At 34.8% G+C, this 23,854-nt stretch overlaps 1 protein-coding gene across 2 annotated transcripts; it reads right to left on the minus strand.

Annotated features, from left to right (window-relative positions):
* Nucleotides 1-340: 340 nt before the first annotated feature.
* SLC33A1 (solute carrier family 33 member 1) lies at nt 341-23,854 on the minus strand. 2 transcript variants are annotated; one of them, XM_072959503.1, is made up of 7 exons: nt 22,539-23,846; nt 10,912-11,102; nt 6,119-6,303; nt 5,719-5,836; nt 3,342-3,557; nt 1,983-2,179; nt 341-636 (listed from the first exon to the last, which is right to left on the minus strand). In XM_072959503.1, the coding sequence occupies exons 1-6, from the start codon at nt 23,311-23,313 to the stop codon at nt 2,012-2,014; spliced, it is 1,653 nt and encodes a 550-aa protein (XP_072815604.1). In that variant the 5' UTR covers nt 23,314-23,846; the 3' UTR covers nt 341-636; nt 1,983-2,011. The 2 variants fall into 2 exon arrangements, with proteins under 2 accessions (XP_072815604.1, XP_072815612.1); XM_072959511.1 differs by lacking the exons at nt 5,719-5,836; nt 10,912-11,102 and having other exon boundaries at nt 341-2,179; nt 22,539-23,854.

Genomic DNA, 23,854 nt, shown 5'->3' on the forward strand with positions numbered 1-23,854 from the left:
CTCACATTAAGGTAGATCATTTGTAAGACACCATCAATGATCAACGTACGCAACACTGATATTAACACATCACTTTTGGCATGTATTACAAGCATGTACCCAAGTAACCAAATGACTATAATTCAAAACAATTATTCATTTCTAGGGCAAAAGCAATACATGGCTTTCACTTTACAGTTAAGGCTTAAAATATGTTTTAAAGCTTTAGGTCATTAATGATTTGTAGTCTTAAGTATGTTTGAAAGTATGTATAATTTGCAATAATGTGGGGAAAAATAAAGTTAATTATGGCAATGTGAGCTTCTTAATCCAAAAATTAAACATCAAAATACATGTCATATATGAGTTAAGTGGGTTTTCTTTATTCAAGTAAACATTCTGAGTATAATACATGATAATGGACAACCCATGTGACAAAGCACTGTAGTCTATGGTTTGGTGTGACCTTCTTGTCTCTGGGATGCTTTTCCAGGTGATTCTTCAGGATGTGACACTGATGCCCAACACAGGCTCTCCAATGACAATGTATGAGTTCTAGAAGCCACTGCCTCTATCTTTTCTTCAGATGCTGAGTAACATTTTCTCCCACCCATTTTATCCTCCATTATTTGTAAAAACCCCACTCTAAAATTCAACCTATGTTATTAAAATTAACAAAATCAGGCATTAGTATGTATGTTCCCACAAAGATAATAATTATTAAATAAGAGACATCTTCCTTTTTCTCTACCTTTTGAAAGATTTATATAGCCTCTAAAGAGTCAGAGTATTATATAACACAAAATACATGAAGAACCTTATTATCAGGTACATATAATATGTTGCAAATTGCTAAATTACTCCAAAGCTTAAGTCTCCTGGGATAGCAATTCTCCACCGGAAATTATAGTTTACAAACAGAAGGTTATGTTTTAATAAGTGGGAAAACAGTACCTAATTTGATATAAAGTAATTGTGAGATGTTTTCACATTAGTAAAGTGCTTAATTAAAAAAATCTTTTCCACCATGTAATTTGTCAAAGGCTCAAAATGTCTGTCTAAGTATTCGTTTCTAAAATTATAGTATTATTCATTTAAATTTTACTTAATCAGAAAGTTTTACTGTTTTTTCTCTTTCAGTAATAAAAAAAAACTACTTGAAGAAAAACGTTTTTTATTTTCAAAACTTTGCCATGAACATACATACAACATTAAATTTGACCCCCTCAAGAGCTGTCCATGTGCCATGAAGCACTGATGACAAAAAAAATATGTAAGCTTTAGGGTAAAAGTTAACAAGGAATCAAAATATCTTCCAAAAAGAGGGTGGGCAGGGGAGTTAATAAATTAAAAATCATAGTTTTCATTTTATAAAAAAATAGTTTGAATAATCTTATAAATCTTTACTGCTCACAAAAGCAGGAAATACATTTAAAATGTTTTTTTTAACACAGATTCATTAGTATAATGTGGTTATGATCAGAAAAATAACAACTAAAATGGCATTTCAGTGGTTTACATTCTCTTTTCAGCAAATTCCACATACAATTTAACCAATTTGCAACTCAAAATAAGATTTAACTGCCCAACAAGGCTAGACTAGGTGTAGTTACTATCTGAATATCAAGCTCTGTTCCATTTAATATATTTTTTCCAAACATTTAAATATAGCTCAATGACAGGTACTGATAACAATACTTGACTGCATGGTTACCGCCCATGACTACTGCATTGCAGTTTAAAACATGCTTTGGTCAGTAAATTACAAAGGTATAAATCAAATAACAAAGCCAGAAAAGTTGTTTTAGTACCAATTTCCTGACCTGAAGTAAACGTGAAATACAATGACAAGGCAAGGAAAAAATAAAATCAAATATACAGAGAGGTCTCTATTTTTTAACCATTTGGCATTTTATATTAATAATTTCCTGTTTAAAGTAATATTTTATACTCCTGTACACTGATTATCATAGCTCTCTGAGTTAAAACTAGACTATAGTTACCTTTCTAGAATGTCCAGTAGTGAATGTTATTACTTGCTTCTTTTGCACTTCCATGAAGATGGTCCTTCATCCTGTAACTTTTTAAGTTTTGGACCAAGAAAGAACCACCAACCAAATCCAATAAAAACACAAATAATGGATTCCACATAATAACCATCCAATGCTGTGACACATGAGCCACCGAGTTTTTTGCAAAGCTGTAAAAATAAAATTATAATAAATACTCCATAATTTCAAGATGGAAGTATTCAGCAATTTACATGTTTCTATATTGTGATTTACAAGATTAATCAAAATTTTTTTGTTAAAACATTTCAACATTTCATTCACTTCAAATGACAAAATAATGTATCTTAATCTCCTAATGCTACTAACAGGATTAAAAACAATTTCAGCTTCTGCTGTAAACAACACTCATTTTCAAGATACAGCTTTTCATATTTAGTAATGTAAAGAAATTTGTAATGAATTTACTCTAGAAGTGGGCTAAAGTTACTTTAAAATAATTTATCAGCCAATTACTAACCATTCAGTTTTAGCTCCAATTGTTATATGAATAGCCAATGGAATTTCCCTTCTTCTATCATTATAAAACTTAGCTACTAATCATTCATTTATTCAATGTCTATTGTCTAAGACAATGGTCCACAGGGTGGAGGAGATTGCCCCTTCCTTGCTGAGAAGCACCTTCAAGTGACCTCTCTTACTGATTTTAGTCCATTACACCCTCAGTTATGATGGGAAAGAAAAAACTATTAGAAACTATGGGCAGATATAATTTTTAAAAAAGTGGTAGTATTTCTATACAGTTTATTTAAAATGTTGTATTAGTTTCTGGTGTACACCATGGATGGACTTGGAGGGAATCATGCTATGTGAAATAAATCAGACAAAGACAAATACTGTAAGATATCAGTTACATGCGGAATTTTAAAAAATACAACAAACTAGTGAACAGAACAGAAAAGGAACAAACTTAACAGATGTAGAAAAGGAACTTGTGGTTACCAGCGGGGGGAGGGGAGGGGGAGGTGAAAGATGGAGGTGGAGGATTAAGTACAAACTATCAGGTATAAAATAAGCTACAAGGATGTATTGTACAACATGGGGAATATAGACAATATTTTATAAATATAAATGGAGTATAACCTTTAAAATTGTGAATTAATATATTGTATACCTGTAACATTATAACATTGTACATCAAGTATACTTCAACTTAAAAAATATGGTATTATAAAATAAATACATAAATAAATTTTAAAATGGTTAAAAAATAGGTAGTACTTCTAGAGGCAAAATGAGGAAATGAACATCTTAATATAAGCTTAATGTTATCTAAAATTGCAACATACTTACCTCAACAGCATCAGGTGTCTGGCAATTCTGATTTGATGCTCCTACACACTCTTTCACTGTGAGGGGATCTACCAGCCAAAGAGCTACTGTAGAAGGCCAGTTTCCTCCCAGGTTGGACACAGTATTTAAAAGGGTCATATATGTTCCTCCAATAAGTGGATCACTAACTTTTGCATTGAAAGCCATTATGGAAACATACATGCTGTACAATGTAACCTACAGGGAAAATGTAAAACATTTTCAGTACAATTAGATTTTGTAAAGCTATGGTCTGAATTAAGAATTAATTTTCATGACCCTTCTTAAAACTCAAGTCAACAAATATTTATTTATTGAGCACCTAACACAGGCCAGGCTTTAGGCCAGACCATGGCAATACAATGATCGATGATGTAGTCCCTCTGTGTCTTTGAAAAATTTATTCTAAGCTAGGAAGTAGGGAAAGAATGCCCACATCATGCTACTGGGGCCTAAATAATTGGCAGATTAACTCTATCACAAGTAGTCAAGGAAGACTCAATTGAGAAAATGACAGATGAAGCGTCATTGAAGGATGGATACAGCAATAAGCAAAACTCTGTATCTGTACTATACCTAAATATATCACATGCATGTATATGTTTATATGTATATTTGTATTATATATATAAGAACTCAAATATTCAAAGGAATATGACTATATAATTATATATATATATGTGTGTATATATATATATATATAAATTATATATATATATATATATATAAAATTCAAAATTTATGTGACAGACTAAGGAGAAAAATCTTGAGAGGCAAAAAGTGCTTAAGAGGCAAAAATTAACTTTCTATTTAGGAACATGAAAATAAACCATGTTTCCAAAACAGAATTTCTCTGAATACTGTTCCATGGGATGTTCGTAGAAAAAGAAGTTCCAAGGCCAAAAATGACTGAGAAACACTAAGTTACACAAAATTAAATAGGACTGTAGGACTTCTGAAAGCCTTTGGAATATACACTCCTTAAGGGCAGAGATTTTGGCGTGATTTATTCACTGTTTTTAGTACTTAGGATGGTTGCGACAAGGAGTAACTGTCCACTTAATATTTGCTGAAGGAATGATTAAGATGCTACATAAAGAGGGGTTATGGTGTGTATCATGTCTCAAATTTGTTTGACCTTGTACCTTTTTTCCCACAAAGCATCTGGTTGTCTGAGTTTTAATGACTATACTTTGAGAATTCTCTCATGAACTCCAAAGCCAAACAAATGATTTTTGGATAACTACATCATAGTTTTCCTTTACTTATATAGATTGTGAAGCATTACTAAGGGAAAGCACTTATTTTAACTCAATTTTTGCACCTAGCATTAACTAAGTATGTGCAAAACAGAAAAAAATTATATTTGACACCCCAGCCTCAAGATTTTATATATAGTTAGCCAAAAATGATCCACTACAGAATTCTCCTAAATAATATAATTGTATGCAAAATATTGAGATTACCTGGTACCATATTTTTTAGGTTTCAGTTAAAAACAAAGGAAGGAGTTTATAAATATAATTTTCAAAGAGTTTAAACTAGGTTCTATAGAAAAATCCAAAGTTACTCTGAAACACACATTGGCAATAATTGCACCTAAGTCCTCCAAATTACTGCTGGGTGTCTGCCATTTACTTGAATCACTTGTTCCCAGAAAAAAAAAAAAAAACCCATTCTGCAGCAACAGCTTGGGTGAAGCTATGGCAAAGTGAAGATCATATCTTATAGGTATTAAAAACATATTTAATAAACAAAAAAAAGCAGATTAACATACAGCTTCCAAAACCACAAAGAGTAAGTCAAAGTTTTTAATACAGAATCAAAACCAAAAACCTGGGACCTGGAAGCCATCATTATTTCTCAATATTTTCCGGAAAAAAAAATCAGGAATAAAAGAAAGGACTCAAATCTAAGGATGAACTGAAGGATGCTTAGCAAGGGCAGAATTCCTAACTTTGGAATAAATTCTTAAATGTAATAAACTTTTATTGAATGAACAAAAAAATGAAATGAATGAAGGCACTCTCTCTCCAAGAACAGAATTCATTAAAACAAAATCCACAAGGTTTAAAGCTCACCATCAGATAATTTCTTCAGTGTCAGATTCATGCTTAAGACTTTAAATTTATTATCATTATTTAAAAGTAAGTGTAGAAAAATGTCTTCTTTATTTTACTAAGGCTTTTTTCAGTGAGTGTGAAGTTAGAGAGATCCCAGCCGGACGAGGACGTCAGATTTAATTGTCCTGCCAGCCCTTCAACCCTCCTCCAAATCTCTTCAATAAAATGGTTTGACCCCCCCCAAAATTTTTTTTTTAATTTTAAAAAAGAAAAAAAAAACCCCACAGCAAGCTTACCTGATGTAACGCATAACTCAGCAGCACGATAATATAGTAATATATAGGGAATCCCCCTTGGTGTTCTACTTTAGGGGTCCACCAAACCAGTAGAGCATATTCTAATCCAAGCAATAATCTAAAGAAAAAGAAAGAGAGATGGACCTGACTTCCATTTTAGGTTAAAAAACAACAAGAACAGAAATCTCTGTGCCTATCATATGAAAGCAGCCTGTATCCAAAACCTGTTAGGAGGTTAAAAAGAGAAAAAAGTGCATATAAATCATACTGAAGTTAAAGATGCTTTCCAAGCCTTTTTCCATATATACTCTACACACAGATATTAGTGATACTGATGACAGTTCCTCATTTAACCTTTCTTATTTAGTAAGTATTTTTAGTATTTTTATCTCATTTTTACCTGTAGGGCATGGCTTTGTAAAATATGTTTAGTGGCTGGGGACCTGCAGTATATTTGCTGATAATCAGAGGCAATATTATTTGCAAAGGAACCATTGGAACTGCCAATAAGGCTAAATGTTCTTTGGGTACTCCCTCTTCTACCAATTTCAGTCCTGTTACTGCATCTGCTGCTGAAAAACCAATCTGCAATATAAAAACAAAAAAACATTTTAATTCGTGACTTATGAAATATTTTCCTCCAAGCATATGTAAGTAATTTACGAACCTCAATCTCATTCCTGACCCATGCCAGTTACTAGTAAGTATCATATTATTACATCTGGTACAACAATTAAGTTACAGAAAGCACACTGTGCCCTATAGTCTACTAACAATATTAAGTGAAAACAAGTGAAAATTCAGTACTTTTAGGAACTGTAATTTTAATTACAACTAAATTTCCATTGCAAAAGTTCTGTATCTTAAAAAAAAGTTCTGTATCTTAAACAGCATCCAACTCCAGATGTACTGATTTATATAATTTAAGTTTAAAAGAAAAGCCTTTGATGCCAAATAACTCTGGTTAAAATGAAGCATCATTGACACATATTATACACATTTTTGATGATTTATGACTGACAATAAAATTTCCAAAAGTTATCTAGCTTTTCAAAAGTAATTCTGAGAAAATGTTACATTTGAGAGGTTGAATAAAATGAGATGTAAGAAAAAGTACTGTTAGATTAATTCTTAAAAACAGTGAAAAAAGAGGAAGGATGCTAAAAGCAGTGGGTAAAAGTTTGAGGTGAAGTAAGATATTTAGATAGTCTTAAAGTTACTTCCTCATAAATAAGTTTTTAGTTACAAAAGGAAAAATAGTAACTTTGTAATCAGTTAACAGGTAATCAAGGTTAACAACAATAGTTAATGGGATAAAAGGACGTGATATAGCTCCTGATAAAATTCCCTGAAAATGTCACAATATTATTTGTCATATTCCTGACATATATGCACAGCCTGAACCTAAACATGAGGAAACATTAGACAAACATAAATAGAAGCCCATTCTATAGAATAATTGGCCTGTATTCTCTTAAAATGTCCAGGTTATGAAGGACAAAGAAAAGCTCATACCAACTAAAATATAATGTGATACTGAATTGGATCCCTGACCAAGAAAAAATAGTTATAAAGGCTGCTTCGGGGACAACTGATGAAATTTGGATATGGACTATGATTAGAAAGTAGTATTATATCAACTTAAAATTTCCTGATTTTTGATTAAGTTGTGGCTTTGTAAGAGAAAGACCGTGTTCGTAGGAGATACATACTTAAGGTATTTATGGGTAAAGGGGCATGATATCTGCACAAACTGCTCTCAAATACTTCATAAGATCTAAGCAATACAGCACAAATTTACAGAATAAAGGAAATGAAGCTAAATGTTAACAATTAGAGAATTTGGATAAACATGTATGGAAATTTTTTCAACTATACAAGTAAATTCTCATTAAGTTTGAAATTATACAAATAATTTTTTTAAAAAAAGGAATGATAAATACATTAAATACTTTTAACTTCTTAGAATGGAGCCAAAGAGCAAATTTCACATAAAAAGAATTAAAGGTCAAAGATATTTCACTTAAGTTCAGAAAAGAATTTCACTTATATTTCACCCATTCTCTTTGTAGAAATTAGATCTACAAAGTGACCTGCAACATTTACTCTGCCTTGAAAGTGGTATCGGAGACATCTGTAATACACATATCTAACAAGAAAACTCATATCTAGGATACATAAAAAAATCAAAATTCTACAAATTTAAAGCAAGAGCAATTCTGGATATTTGAGTGGCCAATAACCATATGAAAAGATGTTCAACTTCTTTAGTCATCAGGGAAATGCAAATTATAGCCATGAGATGCCACTACACACCGACCAGAAAGGCTAAAATTGAAAAGACAGTATATGTGTTTTCAAGACTGTGTAGTAATTGGAACTCTCTTAACAATGCTGGTGGTAGAGAAAACTGGAACAACCACTTTATATATACATACATATATTTTTTAATTGAAGTATAGTTAATTTACAATGTTGTATCAATTTCTGGTGCACAGCATAGTGATTCAGTTGTACATTTATATTCCTTGTCATATTCTTCTTCATTATAGGCTATTACAAGGTATTGAACATAGTTTCCTGTACTATACAGTAGGATCTTGTTGTTTATCAATTTTTAAAAATTTTTATTTTGTTTTGTTTTTGATGGGGGAGGTAATTAGATTTACTGATTTATTGATTTAAATGGAGGTACTGTGGATTGAACCCAGGACCTCGTGCATGCTAAACATGTGCTCTACCACTTGAACTATATACCCTCTCCCTTGTTGTTTATCTATTTTATATATAGTAGTTTGTATCTGCAAATTCTGAATTCCCAATTTATCCCTCCCCATCACTTTCTCCCCTGATAACCATAAGTTATCTGTTTGAAATAAATTAATTTGGAAACAACCACTTTGGAAAACTGTTTGGCAGCATATACTATGCATTTCTTATGGCCTAGCAATTCTATTCCTAGGTATTTATCCATCAGAAATGCACACCTATGTTCACCAAAAGTAATGCACACGAATGTTCATAGAAGTACTGTTCTTAATAGTCCAAAAGTAGAAATAACCTAAACATCTGTTGATAGAATGGATAAATTGTGGCATATTCATCAATGGAATATATTAAGCAATGAGATGAACAAATTATTGCTATAAATAACAATACAGATAAATTATACAAATATGACGTTGAGTGAAAGAATGCAAGGGCCAGACGTAAGAATACATACTGGATATTCCATGTACATAAAACTCAAAAGCAAGGAAAACTAATTTATGGTATTAAAAGTTAGGAGAGATGTTACTTTTGATGACATTTAAAGGGGGAACATGGGATTCTGATATTGAAGCAAATACTTATATATTGCTGGCGACAATATAAATTATAAAATCTTTTAAAAAATACTTTAACAATCATATTCACTAACCCACTTAAGAAGCTATTAGAAGGAAGAGGGGAGGATACAGCTCAAGTGGTAAAGTGCATGCTTTAGTATGCATAGGGTCCTGGGTTCAATCCTTAGCACTTTCATTAAAAAATTAATTAATTAACCTCATTACCTTGCCCCAAACAAATGTTAAAAATTAAACTAATTTAAAAAATCTATTAGAAGAAAATATTCAGAACATCAAGGAAAGAGTTATACACAAAAATATTCACTAGCACGTTTTTATATTACAAACAAATGCAAATTAAATATACAATAGAAAAATGATTAAGTAAATTATGACAAATTCAGACTGTGACAATTACATAGCTATTAAAAACATGTTTTCAAATATAATTTAATGAATATAGAATAAGAAGACAATAACAAGATAAAAAAGTATACAGTATGAGCCAATTTCACTTTTAAAGTATTTGCATGTATATAAATATACATTATTATTGATTATAATAGATGAATTATATTTATGCATGTAAAGTATATATATCCACACCTACATGCACACACATATGTACATGGGGGAAAAAGAAGGCTGGAGAGAAATATACCAAAAATGTTAACAATGGTTATCCCTACTGGATGTAATCAGATCATGCTATTCTCTCCCTTGAAACTTTTAGCATTTCCTAAAATTGAACGGTAAGTTTAAGCCTTCCTAACATTTCCTTAAAATTTAACCCTCCTTATCATTAGAGAGGAGGAAAAACTATTTCAAAACAATGAGGCTACAATTTTTACTTCAGGGTTATCCAAAGATAGTTGTAAAAGTATTTATGTAGATAGGTTTAAATATATAATATGAGAATCCTGTAACTGATTTTAGATTCCAGAAATATTAATTCCAACACTAGCAACAGGTCACTATAACAATATACACTTACCTTTCTTCTAGCATAATCTCTTTAAAATGTTTAGAACTATAAAATTAGGACATCTTAATACAGAAAACTTACAGAATTCTTAAAAAGTCACCAAAATTCCCATTTATTTGATAGCAAATTCCCTTCTAATATTTTAAAAATAATTCAACTGATTTTTAAATAGACTTCTAATACCTATACATTTTCATGTCTTTGTTAATCATTATAAGTAAATAATTTACTACCTATGACATTAAGTATGTACTTATTCTAACAGTAGAGAGCTATTTTTTTTCACATCTTTATTGTGGTATGGTTCCTGAACAGTAAACTACATATATTTCAGATGTACACTTTGATGAATTTTGATAGATGTATACAGCAATGAAACCACTACCACAATCAAGATAGCTAACTATTTTCATCACACCCCAAGGGGTACAATTTTCGAATTCCCAATTTATCCCTTCCCACCCTCCTTTAACCCCTGGTAACAGAGCTATTAATCCTCCAAGGCATTCATTTCCATTCCAAACATTAATACCATTCATTAAAAACCTCACATTTATTAGAAGTATTTCAAATTGACAATTTTTTCCAGGATCCTAAATCTTGTAGCTTACACTAAAATTATATTTGGGGGTGGACGGTATAGCTCAGAGTGTGTGCTTGGCATGCACAAGGTCCTGGGTTCAATCCCCAGTGCCTTAAGAAATTATATTTGATTTGGTGTCACCACATCTTTTAAAATACAATTAATAAACAGAAAATATCAGGTTTTATTGTTAAATTCTAGTATTAGTGGAAAGGGACTTATGTAAAGGCAAGGGAGGTATTCCATGATATTGGTCACTGCAACAGAATGGGAAATTTGCTTTATAAATCTCTTACCTTTGCAGTAAGAATCAGAAGGCAAAATGTCAGAACTGCGGGCATTTTTATAATTGTAAAAAGCAGCTTGTAAGTATCTGTGATCCCTTGGGTTTCTTCTTTTCCTACTGATACTTCTTTGTTTTCTTTTTTCAGAAGAGCAACTAAAGTTGTTGTTATCAAAAATACAGTTCCCCAGAAAAAAAGGAAATCTGAAATTAAAATGTTTTAAATCTATAATTAACTTTTGAAATGACATATCTTCATTTATACTAAATCTGTATACAACTTTTCCAAAACTAGTATCTGTTAAAAGAAAAAAAATCAACACAGAGGTAACTGTCACGTTCAAGGCACGAGGCCAGGCATGGCAGATAAACAGGACAGTCCTGGCTCTGTTAAGCACACATCATATAGACCCAGAACAGACAGTGATATTTAAAAAGGGAAAAGAAAAGGGCTTAGTGGGTTGAATGAAATAAAAGTCTACTGTGTCATTTTATTCAAGGAATCTGCTTAATGGGATATGACTTTCTCTTTTGGGTCATACTTCTTAAGCACCTAAGCCATTTCAGTTACTAAATTACAACGAAGACAATAAACATGATCATTTGCATTAGATTTCCTGCCTTTTGTTTTTAAACTTGGCTTTTAATCTGTTTAAGAATACCCTCTCTTTTCAGTACTGTAATACTAAGCAGTTTTCTCATACTTGCAGATGCACGAAAGGTACACGTGAAGAGTACCCTTTGAGTTGTTTCAGTGAAAGACAGCTGGGCCATTAACCATTATTTTGAACAAATTAAGCAAAGGGAGTGAGTAATGTTCTGGAAGATTCTGCCTAACAGCTAAAAACAGTAGTAATAATAGAGGCACTATTTATAATTGAATACCATGTGCCATAAATGTGCTAAGTCTTTTACATGTCATTTCCTTCACCACAGCAACACAACAAATACGGTTATTAGTAGCCCCAATTTTCAAATGAAGAAACAGGTTGAAAGGTTATGGTGCCTGAAGCTACATTCTAAGTCAGTACCTTATACAACTAATTTCAAAACTTGCGTCTCCTGAGAAACGCATCTTAGTTTGTTTGCCACTACAAAACTTACTGGATAACCCTGTCTTGGTTTCTTCACCTATAAAATTAGAGGACTTGGCTAGAAAATCCCAGATAGTTTCTAGCCCTAATAGTCTAGAGCTGTATTCAGTTCTCTGTGTGTTTGCCTTTTATTTTATTGCTCATGCGGCACAGCTAACTGTTCATGAGTCACCTTTTTCCAAAAAAGGTAGAGCCTTCCTGAGTCAGGGTTTTTCCTTTGTATTCAGTCTTGTCCTGCTGCTGTGTTGGGTGAAGATGATCACTATGGCTTAAACCTAACTTTTGATAGAGGCAGACAACATTATTTGTTTAGATCAACTTCATTCATGTACAGATCAATTTCGCCTTAGTATTTAAATGCTCCTTTTTTACATAGTAAACATGTGAGATAGGCAAAGCAGGTGTCATTGCTATGCAGTGACAAGGAAAAGTTCAGAATATTTAAATCTTTGCCAAAGGTCAAATTATAAAGAAGCAGAACTTGAACCTAAATCTTCTGAATTTGGGTTTCATACTCTTTCCACTATTTCACACTGCCTACATAAAGATTTCTTAAAAATTTAATGTTAAAGTACAAATCTAGTAGAATTGGCTATTGAGTCTCTATAAGGGTAATCATAAACAAGGCTGTTTTTCAAATTATGCAAATTAAAGCTAAACTGCTTCAAACATGTATGGAAATTTGTATTCTGATGTGAATTCTTTTCTCCATAATGGGAAACTTAGACACAGTCCCCAAATTATGATGGCCTGATTTGAGATTTTTTTCAACTTTACAATGGTGTGAAAGCAATACTCATTCAACAGAAACTGCACTTTGAATTTTGAATTGTGATCTTTTCCCAGGCTAACAATATTCAATATGATCCTGCCACAGCTCCCAGTGAGCTACACAATCATGACAGTAAATAATACATTCACAACCATTCTGTACCCATACAACCATTGTGTTTTTCACTTTCGGTACAGTATTCAATAAATTACACGAGATATTCAACTGATTTTGCCTCGCTATAGGCTAATGGAAGTGTTCTAAGCACATTTAAGGTAGGCTAGACTAAGTTATGATGTTCGTTCGGTAGGTTAGGTGTATTAAATGCATTTTCGACTTATGATGTTTATAATTTATGACAGGCTTATCAGGACATAATCCCATCATAAGTCAAGGAGGCTCTGTACTTAATTTTATTTATTTTTGGGGGGGTAGGTAATTAGAGGTACTGGGGATTGAATCCAGGACCTCTTGCATACTACGCATGCACTCTACCACTTGAACTATGCCCTCTCTTTCCCCCATTCTTAATTTTAGATATCAGAAGAAAAATAGGAAACATTCCTAAATGCAAAAGTACCCATTTAAAAACGTGCTAATATATGTCTTAAGATTAAAGTTCATTAAAGTAACACAATAACATAATTTCTAGTATATGTTAATATAATGTTTTGGAAATCTGGTTCAAAAGGAATGAACAACAGTTTAAGATTATTCGTCTAAGTGAGGCTAATGTTCATTATTTTTGCATTCTTAATTTCATTTGTGAAATGTTGCAAATAATGACTTGTTCATAAAATTTCATCTATAATATTATTCTTATTGATAGTTTTTGTTCATTATTTGATTTAAGTTAGGGCTTAAGAAACCCTGAAAAAAAACTTTCACCAGAAATTTCACTTAATGGTCTCTACAAAAATGTTAAGTGAAAATGAAAAGTTTTCAATTATATACTACTTTAAGAGTTCCAGTTTTCTAAGCAAAAAAAAAAAAAGTTAATTTGCTTAGTATATTCTCCCAATTTTAATGAACAAAATCTTCATCTAAATTTAAACTCCTTGATATCAGTAGCAAGGGAGAAAAGAATAAGAACAAGTTAAACAGGTTTCAGTATTGTTTGCATATAAGATTATTTCTAATTTCTTTGTGCTTTGAGGATAACAGTGAGAAAGAAGGAAGCAGTGATAGTGAGTCATGCAGAGCCTTCATTCAAAGGCTCTCCATTGCTCACATGGATTAAGAATGAAGCAATAGCTCAGGAGAGGCTTAGCCACTGCCAGAAAAAATATAAGAAGTTTTATGAATGCAATTATCATAAATACTGACCATGAGACTATGGACTATTGTTTAGTATTGCTTTGATGCTACAAAACATCCATAGTCTGATATACCAACCACTGTAAAGACATTATTACCAAGAATAATCTAAATATTTTATTATCAACATTTTGGTTAATTCTGATTTATGTGTTTTATCTGCAAAAGCATTATGATGTATATATGTATGATCAAGATATCAAAACTGATGTTCAAGTTTCATAAACATGATTTTTGTACAAAGACCTATAAGACAAAGTAAATATTCTGAAGTGGCTACTAGAACTTACCTAGTGCTCCCATAAATGCAAAAATTAAGAGCGTGTAACAATTCACTAGTAATCAAGGATATAATAGGTAGCACCTGAGTGCCTATGATGCCAAGGCAAAACACAGGGCAGTGCAATAAACCCCAAAATCACTCTCCAAGACAAGCATTATTACCCCTGCTTTATACTCAATGAAAGAGGATCACAAACCAGAAAATGCCAGAGGTGGGATTCAAACTCAGATCTGATTCTAAAACAAGAATATTTTCCATTATACTACCCAGGTGCTCTGATACACCTACTGCAAGCAGGCTCTCTTTCCTATCAAACAGATACGCCTGAGAACAAAGATACTTATTTTAGCTCAAATCATGAAGTCTGGAACATTAGATACTTGAGCCTACTTCTTTACTGGCTCCTTGTATTACCCCTCCCACCTCCATTTCCTATATGGTGGAATGCCAAAGGGTATGCAAACCAAACATAGGACATCTTCCTAAAGTTCATTTTACGCAATAACATTTTCATGAAAAACATATATTACAGAGAAGGCAAAATTTCCAAGAATTTAAAAGATAAAACATTTAATTTCAAAAAAATTTCAGCTTTCAAGGCTTTGGGCTAGGCCCCCAGACTCTTTGTGGTGTAGGTTCATTCTCTAACACCATCAGAAGTAGAAAAATAAAGCAGCATTGTGTGATACAACCATCCTTGGCTCAAACCAGGTTCTCTGTCATACTATGGAAATTAACTTTAGTCCTTCAGAAATCAATGGCAGGAAAACAAACTTTCAGTTTCTGTTCTAAATAACCATCCAGCCTTCCTTTCATCTAGCTTCCAGCACAGCTCTACTTTACAAGTTAGAGCATGAAGAGACTTTAGACACCCATCATCCAGGTCACTGCTCTTCCACAGCGAAAGATACTGAAATAGAAATATTATGTATCTGGCCCCAAGTTACCAGCTAAGTCTTAGCAAGAAACAAAATTTTTCTTCTCCGTCACAAATCTCTCCCTTAAGCATTTGCTCAAAATATCTACTGAAGAGCATCCCCAGAAAATGCTATTTTGATTATACAATATAGTCATATCTTATTTGGGGATTGAGTAAATACAAAGCTAATTCTGAAATATTCTTAATCCTTTAGTTTTCTGTAGGAAGGTGCCACGTTTGAGATACTTTTTCATTAACCCCAACAACGTCAAGTTTTCAACCGGGGAGGAAGAGATTCTTTCCTCAATCAAGCACCAGATTAAGCAGCTGTCGGGCTATCAAGAACCATGCTGTCTCAAAACACTAGGCTTAAACTCAGCCCAGAACGCAAAACTGAAGCTGAGAGGCCAATACATTTAGTGCTCCCATCTCATGCTAATTCTAGGGCCTATATCACTGAACAGATGGAAATGAATCACTCTTTCCATTTTTTAAAATACGTTCTGGCCAGGCACAAAAATCAATTTTAATTAAACACAGATAATATGTCTCTACTCTGATGCCATGATAGGAGGTTCTTGCATTCAGCTTTTGTACGACCTATATCCTGACACCCCTCAATCACTTTTGGTAAGCTGGAAGCTGCATTCAGATTTTTACAAAACAGTTGATAGCAAACATTTCAAACAAACACATGAAGGTGCAGGGTACATCAGAATAGCTAAAATGAAAAATAATGGTAACATGAAATGCTGGTAAGGATGCAGAGAAAGTGGATCACTCACTTATTGCTAGTAGGAAGATAAAATGACATAGCCAATCTGGAAAAAAACTGGGTAGTTCCTTTCAAAACTAAAAACACACTTACCATAAATCAGCATTTGTACTCTTGGGTGTTGATCTGAGAGAAAGGAAGGCATATTTTCACACAGCAGTAGCCAAAACCTGGAAACTACCCAAATCTCCTTCAGAGGATGAGTGGGGAAATACAGTGTGCTATGTCCAACAAATGGAATACTTCTCAGCAGTAAGAATGAACAAACCATTAATCCATGCAACAACTTGGATGAACCTCAAAGAGCTTACTGAGTGAAAAAAGCCAATCTCTAAAGGATACATACTGTATGATTTCATTTATGTCACATTTCTAAAATAACATAAAGATGGAAAACAGATTAGTGGCTGCCGGGGATTAGGGGTGGACAGGACAAAATGGGTATAGCTATAAAGAGGCAACACAAGAGTCTTGTGGTACAGCTGAATATTTTGATTGTGGTGGTGGAGGTTATATAAGGCTACACATGTGATGAAACTACATAGAGCTACACACCCACACACTTAAATAAGAACACGTACAACTGGTGAAATCTAAATAAGCTCTATGGATTGTACCAATGTGTATTTCTTGGGTTTTTTTTTTCCTTAAGCATAGTTGGTTTACGGGGGCGGGTACAGCTCAAGTGGTAGAGTGCATGCTTAGCATACACAAGGTACTGGGTTCAATTCCCAGTACCTCCTCTAAGCATAAATAAACAAACAAACCTTATTACCTGCCCCCACAAAATAAATAAAGTTTTTTAAAAAAAGAATTAAAAAAAAAGTATTGTTGCTTTACAATGTTGTGTAAATTTCTTGGCTTTGACATTGTACTACAGTTACGTTAGAGGTTAACAACGAAGGCTAGGGGAAGGGTGCATGGGACTTCCCTAAATATTTCTTTGCAACCTCCTGTGAATCTATAATTATTTTCAAATAAAAAGTTTTTCAAAATTAATGGGAAATATAAGAATGCAAAAGTTCTATGACTGTGCTAGGAATAAGAAATGTAGGTCTCAAATACAAGATAATATAAAATGGTCAAAAAAGATAGAAATCTTTAGGCATGTTGAAACCACCTGTTCTATAGCTTTGATGACTACTAGACTTCAGCTACTGTGTTTTCAAAAGTGAACGGAAAAAATGAAATTCAAAAAAAATTTCTTAGATAACACCAAATCAAGGAATAGAGATGCTGGAAAGTATCATCCTATTTGTTGAATATGCACTCCATCCTTAAAAAATGTTTCAGTGTGCACACTTAATATAAATTATGTATTTGTGACCTCCTGTACTAAGATATTAAATACACCATAAGATATAAAGTCTATATTAAAAAATATGAAATAATAAAAATAATGAAATTAAAGAACATGAATAAAATTCAAGATTTATCCATTACTGTATCTAGAAGAACAGGTGAAATCAGGAGTTTAATTTTCCACTTTTAAATTTCTAGGAACAGAACATCTCCTTGTATTAGGTAAGTCTATTTTGTTTTCTCCAATTAAATTATAGTTTTCAGGAATACTATAAATGAAAGTAGGAGACTTCTTATAATAGTAAGGATCTATGATTCTTTCATTGATAAATTTGCATAGTAAAGGCTAATTCAATTGGCCTCCAAATAAATTTCTATAAAATTAGAAGTGAAATTCAGAGTAAGACATATGCCAAGAAAAATCAAACGATTTTTTAGCTTCCAGTGTATTTTTTAAAATGACTTTTGTGTACCCCAGCCACAAAAGCAATTCCACAGTTCTGTACTGGAAAAAGAAAGCACACAGTACCATTTCTCCTTTGCTTTGCTTTAAAAAAGAAAAAAGGCTTTAAGACCTTCCTTCTGGGGTGTGGGATCCAGGTGTTAATGTCTAATCTCTCCTGGATCTAGTAGCCTCAGTATTTTCTGCTTGTCTCACTTTACTAGGGCCCCAACATTTGAGAAGTTAACTTGCTCCATTTGTCTGTATTGAAATGTGAAATCCACCAGACTTATGAACTTGTTCACAAGGCAAAAAGAGAGCAAAACTCAAGGATTTTAGAAATTATACTTTGTATGAATTACTCAGGGATTAATTTTAAGGTAATGGATTCATTTAAAAATTTGTCTTTTTTTTTGGTGTACAGTTCTATGAATTTTAACACATATATAAGTTCATATCACCACAGCCATAAACAAGATACAGAACAGATCCATCACCGTCCAAAACTCCTTCATGGTATTCATTTATAGTAACCTCCTCCGTCACCCACAAGCCCTAGTAACTACTTATCCGTTCTCTATCTCTATAGTTTTATCTTTTGAGAACATAATGGTTTGAAGCGTACCTACAGATGTTAAAGAATGTATCACAGCCTATGTCAGAAAAACTGATGTAGGAATGGGTCAGTTAATTCTGCCCAAATTTTAAAGAACATTTCTAGTCACATAAATTATATTAATGAGTACTGCTTCAGGCAAATAAATTTGTTACTAAATCAGAATTAATGGTCCTGCTCTGCTCCTAATTCATAGCATGAGCATCATGACACTCCCTGGTGGTTTAGTGGTCAGAAATCAGCACACGCTCTCTCTCAGAGCATGACTGTCTTAAAAATACTGTTTTTACTATTTTCTGAAACAATCTGATTACTTTCATACTTAGAGCATTAGTTTTTTTTCAAAGCATCATTTCCTTTTTCTGACTTACCCCACAAATGTGCATATAAGTATACTGATTCATAATTTCTAATATGTTTGGTTCCCTTCTCTGCTATCAGACTATCCTGCTCCCTGTCTCCAAACCCAAATGTCCTGCTCCCTATCCCAATCACTTCTTCTGTTCATTACTGTTACCACTGCTTACAGAGGAGCAGGCCTCAACTTATTGGTTCTCAGGCTGACTCTGGCCTAAGGACATATTTTATGATTCCAGTGGTTTTTTTAATTAGAAACTAAAAACGGAATTTCCAGCTTCTCTTGAATACTCCTAAGATCTAGCAACCCTGGGATCCTACTGCCACAAGACAACAATTTATTGGAGCTTTTAGAAGGGTATGAGTTTTTCGGGTCATTACTGTCCCCTTCAATACCTACAGTCTTACACCAATTCATCGTTTTGGTTTGCAAACCTCCATTATAGACTATAAATTCCTTGTGAGCAGAGAATTCCCAGGTTTTATTCATCAAATTACAATACCTATCACATGACCAGCACCAACTAGACACTCAGTGCTGAGTAAATGAATGACACAGGTCACTAAAAACAAAACAACAAAAAACCTTGAGTCTGTCACTTCTGGGCATCAGGCATTCTAGGAGCGTGTTGATGTTTCTTAGACAATCGCAGTCAGAGAGCTACTTTTCTCTGGCAGAAAAGCCCAATCAGCACATATTTAGGTTTTAAGGCTTTCCTTGAGGTTTTTCTTAGCTTCCTACCAAGTGTAGGAAAAACACCAAATAGTCAGGAAACCTTAGCTGTAGGTATATCTCTACCTCTCACTAGCCAGTTAGTTTCCTGATCAGTTTCCTCATCTAAAGAATGAAGGAAGTGAAATATATGATCTTTTCAAGTCATAAAACTTTATGTTCTGATTTCTATGTTCTTCTGGGTTATGCTCGTATTTCTTCAAGTTTATAGGGTTGTCTCTTTTTGCTACCAAAGATCCTTGAAAACCAAGGGAGCAAGACCAAAAATAGCCCACCTCTGAGTTGAGGACTGTTCTGTATCCCTAAGGTACCAAAAAGCCAATCTTAGCATAGTCAAGATTTTCCTTCTAAGGGATTCTATTCTCATCCCATCCTTCCTGTTCTAAATGTGTTATTCAGATTACTGCTTTCTGGATGGTAAAAACTGTTCTTTCTCAATATATTCTCTATGTATCTGTAACTCAAAACAAAAGTGTTAATTAAAGAACGTACTTCAGAATTTAAAAAAAATTATGCCTCTCTAATTTTCTCATTTTGTAAACATCTGTCTCAATGTTTGGCTCTTCTTTTATCACCTAAGCAATTGTATTCCCTTCGTCATTCTTTCTGTGCTAAGTTCCTTAAAACCATTGTTTTTTCTTAGTTATACTATTACTAGATTCCAAAAAGACCCAAAGCTATAAATGTGATGTGTGCAGTCATTTAAAAAAATGAAAATGCAGTAACTCTTTAACTCTTAACTTATTAAAATGTTTGAATCAAAACCAGCAGTACACTACAGATATGAACAGTTCAATCAAAAAGCTATTTTGGCACGGCTGGAGGAGCGGACAGCCAGGACTCCAAGATGGTGTCAACTGTACCGCTGAAGAAGAGGCTCCTGGATGTCAAATTAGGGCAGCTGCCAAGCTGGATACTGATGCGGGATTTCACCCCAAAGGCATTACTGGAGCATTTCAAAGAGGTTACTATTGGTATTCCAAGTATGTCAACGTGAAGAAAGGGAGTGTCGCTGGGCTTTCTATGGTGCAGGCAGCTTACTCGCTTTTCAGCTACTCCCTTTGTTATGAGGATAGCGGCTAAGCAAGTACCACTGAAGAGGGTGCACTGTATATTCCTGACCATGACCTTTGACCGGCACCCCCAAATCCTTTCATATCCTTCTAGAGAATTAACACCCAATAAAAGATGACTGGTTAAAAAAAAAAAGTAAGCTATTTTTACAATTTCCTGGAGAACGAAGTTCAAATTCCACAGAACAAACAGCTATTCAAAATAATAAACCAGTGTAAATAAAAATTCAATGGCACTAAATCCAATTTTGACCTTCCTATGGGAAAACAGTTCTGGCTAAGGGAGGATATAGTTAAAATGGCTCCTGAATGCATAATGGCATTCTCTGGAATGATATTTATTAATCACTCCTATATCACACTTAAGAGAAAGCTCTAATTTACTTAGCAACTTATTTTCCATAGTCTCTTCAACCTTGATTTCTCTACTGAGACTTTCCCATGTTAAGCAACACATAATCTTATTAGCCTTTTTTGGTGATATGAACAGTCCCAGTACAAAACAAAAAGCAAAACACATAAAAAGCAACAAGGTGCTGATCTGAGGCATACACAAAGTATTTCTAGGCAGAGAATTATCCACAGAGCAGGAGTGGGATCCCAGAACTCTCAAAGATAAACCTGTCTAGGTGCAAAGCAGTATCTCTCAAACATTCTTGGCCTTAAACCAACTGAGGAAAAGTACTATTATTTCATCAGTAGTAGTGGCTCACTAGCAGTTTCAAGAGGTAGAAAGGGGTCCTTTATAGGATGTAAGGCTGGGGGAAGGGTGTATACAATTTCAGGAGATAATACAGTTGTGTATTACTCTTTCCCACTTTCCCTTCTGTGAATATTATAACGCTTAAACTTCCCTCACCACACACCTAACCCTGACATTTACCCTATTGGGACTCCCCTAGTACTGGGAAGATGAGAGGACATTTAGCTGGTTAAATTTCAAAAGAAAATCACCTAATTTCATCATCACTACCAGAATGAAGAATTCTACTATATTCCTGATGTTGGTTATTCTTGACATTGGTAACTTTACTACTGTTTCTGAGTTCTAGGGAAGTTTTGAAAAAAACAAATAACCCAGAAAACCTTACAGGGCCATGTATTTTACTCATGCAGAAAAAGGGGAAATTTGTAGAACTTACACCCAATTTCCTACTGGATAAACTTCAAACCCTTACAGCAACTAAAGAATTTGGTCAACAACCTTTAATTCAGTCACAGCCTACTAATTTGGTCACCTTTCTTTCAGCACCATTTCCTAAAACCAGTCCCCACAACGACTCCTTCAGGCACTTTGAACGTTATATATACTGTCCTGGATCTTTTTGTACTTTGCTGCTTCAATGCATTTTCATCTGGTGTTTTATGCATTCTGGAATTCCACGTACCCACTTCAAGAAACCTTCTTGTGGGCTGGATTCTGCTTTAATCACAGGAGGCTCTTTGAACTCTGTCACTCGGCCTACTCATTAATGTTTGAAGGAATTAGCCATGTTCCATTTACCAGAAGGCTAGATGAGGGCTCCTGGTATAAGAGCAGGGGTAGAAATGGACCAGAAAACAAAGAGCTATAAATCTCAATAACAAAAGACACAAGGAAAATTTTAGAGTCAGGCTGGGTTCATGCCTTCACACTAGCCAGACTTAGAAAAAATGTGCATCTGAGGCAAGTGCCAAGGGATCCCTAGACTCAGGGTTTTGTTTGCTATTACACAACAATATTTATTGGATGGGCTGCCTTTCCCTGCTCACTTCAGAATACTGATCAATTATGATTGCTCTAAGGTAGTCATTCTGTTTGAAGCTTATTTTAGTAGTAGAGAAAACTTACCTCGGGTCACCTCCCTTAAAATGATTTCCAGTAAATTAAATAATGGTTCCTTTCAACATCACACTGTCTCAAAAGGATTCATAAATGTACAATAAATTTAACAGCATAATAGTTTAAATACACTACCTGAAAGAGTAACGATTCCCCTGGGTTGAGGCTGAAACCTCAAATATTTGTTACAAAAGTCAGCAGATTCAAGGGCCAAAAACAAAACATTGCCCAAAAAGTAGCCCGCTGTTTGGCCCACTGAATTGCAAGTAGAAGCATAACCCACGTTTTCCCGGGATAACATAGTTAACGCCCAACCATCCACAGCGATGTCCTGAGTGGCTGCCAGGAATTCAAACAGAAAGAAGGTCACAGTGAGAGCAGCTACATCGGGGGTTCTGCCGTCTGTATTCCCGAGAAAATGGTCCACTTGAGTGGACAGATAAATCATGAAGAGTCCTAGTATATACTGCGTAGGGACAAGCCAAGATTTGCGACGACCGAAGTTCCTAAAGTAAACCGCATCAACCAACGGGGCCCAGAGCAATTTGAGACTGAAGGGCCAAAAGACAAAACTGAAGAAAGCTTGATCTGTATAGCTAACATTTTTGCTCTGCAAAATGAGTGGGATGCTTCCCGCCAGGCCCAGTGGAATGCCCTGAAGCACGTAAAGAAAGAGCAACAGCAAAATGCTGCTTAATTCGGCCCGGCAGCTCTGTGGGGGTTTTGAGAGGTCACTAACATCGACATCCGGCAGAAGAGCTTCTTTGTCCCCTTCCCCGCCCACCAAGTCCGGATGATTATCATCCCAGGCGCCCGGCGGCAAAGGACCGCTCCTCATATCCAGAGAATGGCTGAAAGTCCCTGGCCGTCGTTGCCGACTGTTGTCCTTGTGGGAGACGGTGGGTGACATATCAGGGACGATGCAGAGCCCCGTCTGTGGGATGCCGGGGCTGAGCGTCTTGGATCCGTCCAGTCCCAGGTCCAAGGCTGTCGCTCTGGACCAGGGTCTCGATGGCTCAGGGAGGGGGACAGGGCTGGGGTTGATAAGGGCGCTTCTTACTGCGACCTGGAGTGCCGAAGCCGGGAGCCAGTCCTCTGGCTGGAGGCCCAGGCGATGCCCAGGTAGGTGTCCCTTGGAGCGGCGTCAAGGAGCTTGCAGGAGCCCCCCCGGCAGCCGCGCCGGGGTCGAGGCTGTAAGAGGGGGCCGTGGTGCTGCGGTGGAGACCGGCCCCTAGCTGCGGAGAGACCAAACGGCCAGTCCACCGGCCCACCGCCTGCTCTCGCCGCCACTAATGCGGCAGACAGCACTTTCTCCACCGGACTCCAGAGGTACCAGATAACTTCCTGCCTCGAGCTTCAGGAAGTGGTCCTGCTCTCAAATGAGTCCTGACCACACCTCCAGAGTCGGCCAACCAGGACCCGTTCCCGTGGCCGAGTTCGGAAGCAACGCT

This window comes from Vicugna pacos, chromosome 1, assembly GCF_048564905.1.
Source record: "Vicugna pacos chromosome 1, VicPac4, whole genome shotgun sequence".
NCBI lineage: Eukaryota > Metazoa > Chordata > Mammalia > Artiodactyla > Camelidae > Vicugna > Vicugna pacos.

What these genes read in the sequence shown, in the direction of transcription:
- SLC33A1 (XM_072959503.1), bottom strand. Translation starts at nt 23,313, where the DNA reads ATGTCACCCACCGTCTCCCACAAGGACAACAGTCGGCAACGACGGCCA. An exon ending in GGGAATCGTTACTCTTTCAG is followed by an intron (nt 11,103 to 22,538) that starts GTAGTGTATTTA and finishes TTTTAATTTCAG; the next exon opens with ATTTCCTTTTTTTCTGGGGA. An exon ending in TGAGTTATGCGTTACATCAG is followed by an intron (nt 3,558 to 5,718) that starts GTAAGCTTGCTG and finishes TTTTCCCTGTAG; the next exon opens with GTTACATTGTACAGCATGTA.